Here is an 11,542-nt window from a genome sequence, read left to right on the forward strand (position 1 = left end):
AGCTGTGTTCGCTTAATGCTCCGACTTAACCCTTTGAAACCTGGATTGACATCAATCCAGGTTTCAAAGGGTTCTCAAGCTCAAGGGTTCTCAAACTGCATTCACATGCCTTTCACAAGCATTTGAACTTCTGAAACCTGAGCAGATTGGTTTGTTTTCTTCTGAAACATGAATAAAAAAAGCAAGGAGCAACTTGACAACAGATTTCAGGCAAATTGTAAGAAATTAGGAACAGGTGACAAAAACATCACCTGAAATACTTTTTTAGAGACAGAGGGAAATTATTCAAAGTTAATAATAATAATAATAAACAAAAGGGAAAAAAATCAGGAAACAGTACTTATAACAGTTATTATAATTAACTTTTTTATCTCTATATTTATATTTTTCCTTTTCTCTATTTTTCTGCAGTTTTTTGTTGTTTTTTTTATTGTTGTTTTTTTTTCTTATTTTCTTTTTTTTCCCTGTTTTTTCTTCTTCTACATTTCTGGTATTTTTTTGGCAACTCATAACTGCATTTTAAGGGTTGAAGGGTTAAATCAGAAAATCAGATATTTCTGGCCTGATTTGAACCAGTTGTAAATTCTATGATATTTAACTCCTTTGTTAATTCTCTCTGTTCTTTATTTTAGCTTCCTTAATGATATTATGGCTTTTAAAAAAATAATATTGTATTATGTGTTTCATAAAGGTGGCTTAGCAAAGCAGAACTTAGCAGGTGTTCAGACCCAAAGCAGAACCGTGCTTAAACTATGCAATAGGTAGCATTGGTGGGGGCATGTTGATTCAGGTAACAGTGAGACAACAAAATAAGTCAAATTTCAGTGACAAGTTTGTCTTTGAAGACATTTCAGTTGCAAATAAACAACACCTTAAAGTGTAAAGAACTACTTAAAAGAAATGTCCAGAAAAATAGATATTTATACTCATTATAATTATATGAGAATTATGTTACATCAAAAAAAAAAAAACATTTAATTTCTGCTCTTTTTGTGGACCATTTGGTCTTTTTTTGTTTTTTCTTTCCTTTATTTCTTACTTTCAGACTATTTTCTTGTCTTTTTTTTCCTAATTTCTCACTTATATATATATATATATATACACATGTATATATATATGTAATGATCATAATTCTATATTTAACATAATTTTACAGACTTGCATTATTATTTTTATTTATATACCTTTTTTCTTTGTTATTCCCATTGTCATAACTTGCCCATTGCCTTCTCCCCATGTTTTTGAAAGAAATCAAACCAATTTTCTCAGGTTTCAGAGGATTAAACAGGAAGTGTGAAAGGGGTTATAAGGAGTATTGTCAGGAAATGCCTACAGATATTTGCTAGCACTCAACAGTAAGCATTAAATATTGTTTATTCACACGCAGCAGGCAAAAAACGGAAGTGCTAACGACTTCCTTTTACTTTTGTAAATTTGAGTCAGCACCCAGAACACTCCAAACGATTTGTGAGTGAGCATGCCACTTCTTTTGTTTCTACAGATATTTGCTCTCGAGTCAGTCAAATGTTGCCATTGCCCCCCTTTTTGGTCAAACTTGCTTAGTAGTAAATCCCTCTGGTTTATAAGTCATGCAACTCTCATAAAAATTTCTTTCAATAATTTCATTTACCAGTTTGTTTACAGTATCATTTATTTTCAAAAAGCTAATCATGAATCTATTCAGCTGCAGGTACAACAGACAGACTGGACTCTGGCACTGACATCAGGTGCTACAAAAAAACAAAAGGTCCGATGAAACTAAGTCTTGTGATTTAAAGATACATGATATTCAAACTGTGGATGTGAACTTACACACTGAAAGACAATATCAAGCTAGTGATTCGTTTTTATTATTCAATACAAAAACATGACTGTGTTGATACACTCTACCCACCAACTGTAATCATCAACCACCTACTCATCCACCCACACCTCCACCTCCATGGCTCAAAACAAGTTCCACACAAAAAAAAACAGAATATGCAGACGACACTGGGTCTATACAGCTACAAACTAAACAAAAGTCCATTAGAAAACAATCCCAGACTTTTTTTACAAAACTGATTAGCCGACACATTAAATTAGTTCCACAGATATCAGTGAAAGGAATGCTTATATTCTCTTAATGGCATCATCAATTTCTGAAATCTGGTCCTTCAGTTGGTTCCACTGTTCAGGATTGAGGGAAATACCTGCAGGAGACATGAAGCACACGTTCAGGCTGTGTCTCACACCACAACCACAAATATCACTAAAAACATCAAGCAATCATCTTAGATCTTAGATATGTAGATACACACACACACACACACACACACACACACACATATATATATATATAGAGAGAGAGAGAGAGAGAGAGAGAGACGTAGTACCTTTCTTCCCTGGCTTCATCTCCCCATCTTGGTTCATCCAGTACTCTCTGATGTCGATCAGGACTTTGCCTTTGAAGTCCCTGACACTGACATATCTCATCTTTCCAATCTGGAAGGAGCAAAATGTTAACTTGACTTTTCTGCACATTACATTTTTGGGGAGAAATATATTTTTATATATTTTATTTTATGACATTTATAATACAATTCAACAATAACCTCTGACTCAACACAAAACATGAAGGTGGAATATATATATTATATATATATAAGTATTAACCGAATATGTTATGTGCTACTAGGGATGCACAGATTTATCATAACTTGAAAATAAACTGGGCTAATATTGAGGAGCTATTGTATTGGCTTATTTGTTGTCTGATATATTTGTTGTATACGGAAGCCCTAAGCGGACGTGTTTTTTTTGGGTTTTTTTTTATAAGCCGTTTTCTCGATATAACGAGATATTATCTCGTTATAACAAGATATTATCTCGTTATCTCGAGAAAACGGAGTTTGTTTTCCTGAGATATTATCTCGTTATCTCGAAAAGCGAACTTTGTTTTCCGAGATATTAAGTCGTTATCTCGAGAAAACGAACTTTATTTTTTTTTTAACTTTATTGAATGAACATCAGAAGAAGAAGTGGCGGGTGGATGATGTGACAGCAGGTGCCGTGCGGTGTTCAGCGCGGACAAATGCGCAAGGTAAGATGATTATTACAGGAACACATCACCCCAAATTCATCAGTAATCATAACTAGATTATTATACTGTTGCTCCGGTGCTTTTTGGTACGTGCAGGGGCGAGGACCTGCACGCATTTGTCCGCGCTGAACACCGCATGGCACCTGCTGTCACATCATCCACCCGCCACTTCTTCTTCTGACGTTCATTCAATAAAGTTAAAAAAAAAAAAAAACAAAGTTCGTTTTCTCGAGATAACGACTTAATATCTCGGGAAAACAAAGTTTGTTTTCTCGAGATAACGAGATAATATCTCAGGAAAACAAACTCCGTTTTCTCGAGATAACGAGATAATATCTCGTTATATCGAGAAAACTGCTTGTAAAAAAAAAAAAAAAAACACGTCCGCTTAGGGCTTCCGTAGTTGTATGATATGTACTGTCTGAAAAGTTTATTTTTAACAGAACATAATGGACAAACAGATTTATAATTATCAAAATCCCTTTAAGGTTGACAGTTTCTCATAGATAGATAGATAGATAGATAGATAGACAGAAAGATAGATAGATAGATAGATAGATAGATAGAATCGGCACCAGCCCCAAAAATCCCCTATCAGTCTGATAATGGTTAAATAATGAAGTTCGAATGATGTGTTTAAACGCCATCTTGTAAAGTTAAGTCATTAGGAAGAAACTTAAATAAATACAGCTGTTTGAAGATGTTTGTTGAAGCTTTTCACAGCAATATCAATATTATATATCAATATATTAAAGATGGAATTATGACATATTATATATAGTAACAGGGCCTTTGAAGCAGTTTTTTTAATGTGAAAGGAGGTTATTTTTTATAGGTTGTAAAATATGTATGACTGAATTTGTGCCCACTGAAGGGCTTAATGACTCTTATATATATATATAATTTCTTTGTTCCCCTGGCACAAAGGGGGCAATAAATAACAACAAAAAACCTTGGTATCTTTCAAGAATTTTACCATCAGTGCAACCCTATTTGCAACAGACACATACAAAAGCCTGACTACACACATGTCTAAAGCACACGGTGGATGCATTTTTTGGATGTCTGAACAGCTTGAAGTAGAGTAAAGCTGTGACACTAACCTGGAACATGTTGTCATCACCGTTTCCGCTGCCTTTGGATGAGCCGCTTGGCTTGGAACTCTCGCCACTCTTTGGCTTCTTGGCTGGTTTCTCTGGTGCACTGGGCTTCTTTCTCTTTGCCTAAAAAAATTGGACAAAGTCTTTTAAAAAATATAGTGCCACCCTCATCCTGTCCTTACCAAAGATATGATACGATACACTTTAGCATAAGTGTACATGATTGACAGTCTAGAATTATATTCTATAGAGTGTAGGAGTGAAGAATAGTAAAGCAGGAGTGAGCAGATTGAGAGAGAATGATATGAGGAGGAAAAGTGAGAGGGAACACTTATGTCTAACTGTACGAGGAAAAGACTGTATCAATTCAGGGGTCAACCGATAATAGTTTTTCAGGATCGATACCCTTCATGAAACCAGTAACCGATATTTGAACCCGATATGCATTTCGAATAAAAAGGAAAATAATTTATGTTGAAATTCAGATATAATATAACAAACTCCAACACAAAAATGCCTTTAGCAAATGTTTAATTAAGACTGAAACATCCCAAATCATATACAACATGATCCTTATAACATGTTTAATAAAGTCAAGTGAAAATTTAATAATAATAATAATAATAATAATAATAATGATACATTGGATTTATATAGCACCTTTCTGGGGGGGGGGGTGCAGAAATAGGCAGAAATAAAATAAATAAAAAATGAATAAATCAAATATCTCCCTGAGGTTTTAAAAAGTACATCCTCATGCTGACACTTACTTTGAATTTATTGCAGACTGCCTTCCCTGCTGTTGGTTGAGTGTAATATGCACACTTTTTCACTAATTAATTTCATTGTTGATAGTTAAAATAAAACGCTGATACAGATAATTGGCCAAATTCTAAAATCAGCCGCCATGATTGGCCAGGCCAATGATCTGTCGACCTCTTTTATCATGAATACATATTTAAATTCATACCTGCTTATCCTTTTCCCCTTCAGTGTTTATGTCCAAAGGCTTGATTTTTTTTTTTTCTTTTTTCAGTCAATTAACCTGATATTTAATGAAGCACCTGCTCATCTTTTTGGTACTGGTGATTGAACCAGCAGAGTGTCATGCCATCTAGCCTTTACGTGTGTAGACTGTCAGTCACCTAACGTTGTCTGTCTGCCTCAAAGAAAATCTGCTTTCAATGCTCCATTTTGTATGCCGAGACATATTTAAAGTACATGGATAAAGTTCACAAATCAGACCTTAGTAATCAAACACAAACCTTAGTCTCTACTTCACTGTCGGAGTCACTTCCAGATGTGGAGGACAGCACTTCCTTTGATTTTGGCATTCTGTCGATACAGGGATCAAATATCAGACTTCCATTTCAGTACAAAACATTAAAAAGACATTTTAGAGTGACATATCCATCAATCATTCAGACTTTATTTGTATAGCACTTTTCATATAAGATGATGAGTATTCTAGAGTGCTCTTTAAAGATCCTACAAGGTGATGACACTCTTCTGTCTGGGTGTTTGAAACAGAATAAAAATGTATGGTTTACAGTACAAATCCTTATCTTCTGCATCTCCTCACAGCCAGTATGGAAAGGAGGAATGCTTTCACTGACTAATATGGTAAAACAAAGATAGGCATGTGAGTACTGCAGTGAGAAAAAAGCTGAAAAGTCTCATTGAGACATAGTAAAACAGCAAATGGATGGGTAACAAAAAGTTGCCATGTTTTTGGCACTAAAATCAGGTTTCCACCACATTTTCATGGATAAAGTTTCAAAACTTTTCCAGAACTTTTCAGTGGTTTCATAATGACTTTTTTTCTTCTTTTCCCACTTGCCCGATGGTTATAAAATATATTACATTCAAACTCTTTACAACATAATGTCAGCTTGCTGCTACATGCAGGGAGAGATGAGCACAGGTAGAAAATAACAAACACCAGCACACATTAAAGCTATGTTACGTCAACAGTGACAGGAATTAAATTTGCAAGATTATTCACAGAAGATTGTGTGGCAATTCTATTTCATACACCACAAAATTCCATGACTTTTCCAAAACGTGCAATAATTTTTTAATAATTACACAAATTTTCCAAGCCTGGAAAACGTGATTGTGAAGTTCTATTACATTTTTTTTAGGTATTCCATGACTGTTGGAACCTTGTAAAATGTGCTGTACAGCATTTCAGCCACTGGCGAATTGCAGAACCATAATCAACTTTATTGGCCAATGTGCACACACACACACAACAAAATAACTTTTTTTTTTTTTTTTTTTTGCACAATGTACATACACAGATATAGATATACAGCTAAAACCAGGAGTGTTCACACACACACACACACACACACACACACACACACACATAAAAAAAACATTCAACAGCTGTGCATACATTTAAAAATATATAATTTTTATCTATAACAAAAATAAAGCTTGAAAACAGGAGCAGATTCTGTAATAGTAATCAAATATCCTTAGTTAGTTTTGTGTTACAGTATTCTCTGACAGTAGGAGGTTAAATGATCTTTTGGTCCAGATGGACAGAGGATCGTGAGGATATGTTTTAGGGGAGCTGAGGGGCCTGTAGGGGAAACTCAGGCTGCGCAGCTTCTTTCTGTTTCTGTGTTGAGACGTTAAAACGCTCCAAACTGTATTCCGCGGATATTTGAATTTACAGAAACATTTAATTTAGCTCCTTCACTAACACTGTGTCCCACACGCTGCTGCAGCAAACTGGGGACGCATTTAATCGACAGCTCTCACTGTAATAAGACTGCTTGTAGGTGTGGACATGAGCTAGCGAGCTAAAGCTATCTGTAGAGTTTAGCCTCGGTGGCTAACGTTAGCAGAGCTGAGGCTCCGCTGCTCATGTCTGCTGTCCCGTTATTTTAACATGATATTAACTGTCTGTAGCCGGTGCACTGCGATATGCAGCAAAACACCGACTGTTCCTCTATTACAGCAAACGTGTTCGCGAAAACGGGTTTTAGTGTATTCCTTACAGACTGTTAATGCTTACATGATGTGATGGAGCGGAGTGGATCTCTGGACAGGAAGCGGAAAGCTGAGTGACTCTTCGGTGCGCCAATTTTTTTTTCTCCAAGAATGGCAAAGGTAAGACCCGCCCCACTCGCCCTGTGATTGGCGGATACTCTCTGGCTTCGTTAGCTGGATTTCAGGAATGTTTCATTATTATGATAAATCTGCGGGTTGTTTGGGAATTAACGACGGTCTATTAGGGCTAAAGAATAAAACAAAATAAAAAATCGGGTATTTTTTTAATTTATAAAGTCATACATTTCTTGAAAAAAATACATCTCAGCTATTCTCTGAGTTTCTAAAGTAACACATTTGTGAGAAAACATCACTCCACTTTAGATCAACCTTATCACAAAGACTGCCGCCTATCGTGTATTATTCCTGCAGTGGATGGATTTATCAAATTATACTTTACAAATTATACTGGATTTTGCAGTAAAGAAATACTCCAGATTACCATCAGCATCCAGATTTAGCAGACACTGCCGAGAACTGCGCATAGTCAAGATAACAACATACTGATTTTCCCCGAAAAATGTTAAAATATGGTTATGTTTAGTAACAATTTAGTTTGGGTATTTTCTTTCATATGCTGTCATCTGCAACTTGGTGTTTAACTCATTTATTATGAGGGTAAAGTAGGGTCACATATTCTGATGACTGCTGCTTGTCAGAAATTGTGCCTCTTTGATACAGGCTCTGGATTACTCAGGGTTAGGGTAATTCCAATACAACTACTGTGCTTGGAATTTTTTTACAACAATTTTCTATTCGTGGGAACCTGATAGCTCTCATAAAAGAACACACACACTCAAAGTGTGGACTGCATTTATATAAATAAAACTTTTATCCATAGCTTTACACTTTACCATACATTCTTTTCACTTTGTTCAACCTTTCATGCAAAAATTGTCACACAGATTGCGAGAAAGCTACTGTGCAGTGTGCTCAAGACCATCAGGGGCCGTATTCACAAAGCTTTGTAGTCCAAAGAGTTGCTCCTCATGACAAAATTCTAGGAAAATTCTGAGGATTGTGACAATTTCTATGAATTTTCCCTTAAAGTTAAGACAAGGTCCTGGTAAAGATCAAATATATTAACAAAGCATCTTGTAGCCCTGAAGAGAGCTCCTAAGGTGAAACATTGCTGGGAGTGTGGAGGGGGACTTTTTAGAGACTTAAGAGTTTCTCAATCAGGAGAAAATAATGAAAATGAGTTAATGAAAGGCTTTAGATTAGATGGTGCAGGGACAATGTTTGTGTTGCTCTCATTAGAGATGCACTCACTCTCCTATCCAATGATGTAACACTAAAACTCCAGAAATAAAGCAACCACAACAATAAAATATTTGGCAACTGGAACAACATTCAGCAGTGTTATCACACAAAAAGCACTTTTACAGCCCCTTATTGTGACACATTTAACTTCCACTGGGTGTCCAAACCTTGCAGGCTCACAAAAGGGCATGTTTGTGACAACCAATCACAGCTTTTAAAAGACTGTGATACTTAGCAATGGGTCAACAACACCTCCTCATTAAGATTAAAGTTTCTGCCCTTTCCTTGCTCAGAGTCTGAGAATTTTCCAAAATCCCTCTGTGGGTGGGACTCCTGCCTAGATGCCTCAACTATGACATCCCATACCACAGTGTGGCTCATTGATGTGTGTTCAACAATTTGGATGATAGTGAAGCTCTATAGCATGCAGGAAAAACATAGCACGTTATAGCACACCTTCAAACATGCACAAACCTTGTTAGTTGACATTCATTGTTGGCTTTGGTCTTTCCATGCCAAAAAATATTAAAAGTCATCATTTTTCTTAAAACTTTTGTGTGTACACATAAAAACTAAAGAACCTGATCATAAGCAGTCCTGCTCATGACTAAGCTTAGAATAAGACTGTAAAGATATGGTTGTGTTTGAAGAGTTTTAATGAACAATGTTAACATCCAGTGGTTGATTTTTGTCACATACCATGAAGACAAAAAAGCTGAAAATTAGATTAAAATATCCCTGTAAAATAATATAATGTCCATCTTCATTTGAGCAGGTCCTGCAGGCCAGTAGCACTCAGTGCACTTTGCTCACAGGTCACAGCGCTGCCTATTTCCTGGATCCTCCGTACCCTTGTGCAATGTTGTCGTCAGTTTCAGCTGCCTCCTTGAGTGCCTGCATCACCAGAGCATTCCTCTTCCTCGTCTCTTCCATTCTCATTGGGTTTGCTTCAGGCAGATTCTAATGGGCAGCAGAGGCAGATACACATAATGGATTACTATATTTCATCACATATTATAAAATATTGACCTTACTTCTTTGTGTGTGTTAAAAACATGGTCTTGCAAGAAAATTATGTTACTTATTTAAAAAAATATTTCACTTTATCATTTCAGTTGTAAAAATACCATTAGGATTAATTTACTACAGGCCTGTTGCCCTGGGGCCCTTTTCACAGAGTTTCCGAGAACTAAGAGTTGCTCCTAGTGATGAAATTCTAAGGAAGAGAAAATGGGAGAAACACAAAGAGGCAGGAGAAATATTCTCCACCCGCTGGATGACAGTAAGTTAATACAATGCTACAGATTAGATGGTGCTGGGATAATATTTCATGACATTTGATATGCACTCACATTTTCAACCTGGCACAATAATAACAAACACAAATATCACTTTTTGTTAGTGTTAATAATGTGCCTATTCATAACATGTCAATTGATGTTGGTTATTGTCAGTTTTTGTTAGTTTATAGTTTAAACCATTGGTTAGTTGGTGCTTACATTTCATTATAGCAGCTTTATTTTTCCAGTGTTGGGAATAAAAATTATTTCTATTCTGAGTATCAATAAATGACTGCCTTAACCCTTTTTTTCTTGTGCTTCACTTCAGAACCCTGAAAAAATGTATTTCTTTTTAAAACTCAGGTTTAAAAAAAAGGCAATGAGCAACTTGGCAATAAGAGTTCTGCAAAATATAAGAAACTCATAGACAGAAAAAAAAATTACCTCAGGAAAAATGTTCAAAAAAAGACATTTATAATTTTATGAATTACATATTTTGCAAAGTTACTATTATTTTTAAGAACATTTTTTCAGGTCATTTCCTGGTTTGTCTGTTTTTGTTTATGCTTTTTTTGTTTGTATTTATTTATTATTTATTTAGCTAATTATTAGGCATATTTCTTTTTTTCCCAAATTTTGGGTCATTTTTTCCCAAGTTGCTCATTGCCTTCTTGCCATGATTTTGTTTGAAATCAAGCCAATTTGCTCAGGTTTCAAATAGCTAATATGGAACTGCTTCCTGTCTCTGTCTTTAAATATCTTCCTACATTACCATTTAATGACAGCAGTTGTAAAATATTCTGCCTCAGCTCTGATTCCTTATAACTATCACTATTGTTAATATCACAATTTAGTGTGGATCTAGGGTAAAAAAAAAACAAACAAAAAACAAAAAAACAAAAAAATGTTTTTAAAGACAAATAAGGTCCCAGAGAGTATTTCAATGATATCAAAATAAAGCTTGTTCGAAAAAAAAAAAAAAAAAAAAATCCGGCGGAAGGCCCCCCTCAGACCCACCTACAGAGGCCCCCAATGTCTGCATATCCTAGGAACGTCCCTGCCATGTAAAGGAACAACAAAACAACCTTATGTTAACCTGTTTATTGTATATCTTTTTTAAGTTACTTTATGAACGTATTAATTTGCTGATATATATTTCCTCCTTTCTCCCTGTTGGTTTTTAACATATGTGTTGACTAATATATAGCCTAGATAAATATTGACAGCAACAAGCTAAAAAATGCAAGCATTTAAGGAATAAAAACAACTGTGACAGCTGAGACACGGGTAAGGACTACACTTACATTGTTGTGTAAGTGTTTTTGAAGTTTTTCTAAGCTCTTAGTTAGTGTGCACAGTGACTGGTATCCAGCTGAATCACCTTGATGAGCTCTCTCCGCCGGTCCTCTCCTGGTGATATAATGGCCCACATCCCGTAGCCGAGCCCCAGCACAGCGACCATCACCCCGGAGCTCAGCAGGGTCCGCAGGGCGCTCATCCTGGAGGAGGCAAACACAGAATCTGCCTGATTCCCGTGTTTGATTCACAGCCCAAGCAGTCACTTAATGCATCCAGTTTGATTTGTTTGGTAACATCGGACCATGGATGTGGTGCATGCTGGGATATGTTCTTCTTCTTTAGTTTAAAATAGGAGCCACTCATGTTAAATGTGTATACCGCCCCCTGCTGAACAGACGGAAGTATAAATGCTGATGCTGAGCCACTGGGGAGTGAGAGTCATAAATTACATTCTG

The 11,542-nt window shown here is 35.9% G+C and overlaps 2 protein-coding genes across 2 annotated transcripts; both read right to left on the minus strand.

The window, feature by feature from the left end:
• Window positions 1-1,828: 1,828 nt before the first annotated feature.
• Window positions 1,829-7,344, minus strand: sub1b (SUB1 regulator of transcription b). Its single transcript, XM_042488405.2, has 5 exons — window positions 7,211-7,344; window positions 5,448-5,517; window positions 4,186-4,305; window positions 2,376-2,484; window positions 1,829-2,192 (listed from the first exon to the last, which is right to left on the minus strand). The coding sequence occupies exons 2-5, from the start codon at window positions 5,514-5,516 to the stop codon at window positions 2,113-2,115; spliced, it is 378 nt and encodes a 125-aa protein (XP_042344339.1). The 5' UTR covers window position 5,517; window positions 7,211-7,344; the 3' UTR covers window positions 1,829-2,112.
• A 1,802-nt stretch (window positions 7,345-9,146) lies between these two features.
• uqcc3 (ubiquinol-cytochrome c reductase complex assembly factor 3) lies at window positions 9,147-11,434 on the minus strand. Its single transcript, XM_042488545.2, has 2 exons — window positions 11,170-11,434; window positions 9,147-9,468 (listed from the first exon to the last, which is right to left on the minus strand). The coding sequence occupies exons 1-2, from the start codon at window positions 11,284-11,286 to the stop codon at window positions 9,337-9,339; spliced, it is 249 nt and encodes an 82-aa protein (XP_042344479.1). The 5' UTR covers window positions 11,287-11,434; the 3' UTR covers window positions 9,147-9,336.
• Between the last annotated feature and the right edge of the window lie 108 nt (window positions 11,435-11,542).

The sequence above is a fragment of the Plectropomus leopardus genome, chromosome 4, assembly GCF_026936395.1.
Source record: "Plectropomus leopardus strain MGB_pleo_1.0 chromosome 4, ASM2693639v1, whole genome shotgun sequence".
NCBI lineage: Eukaryota > Metazoa > Chordata > Actinopteri > Perciformes > Serranidae > Plectropomus > Plectropomus leopardus.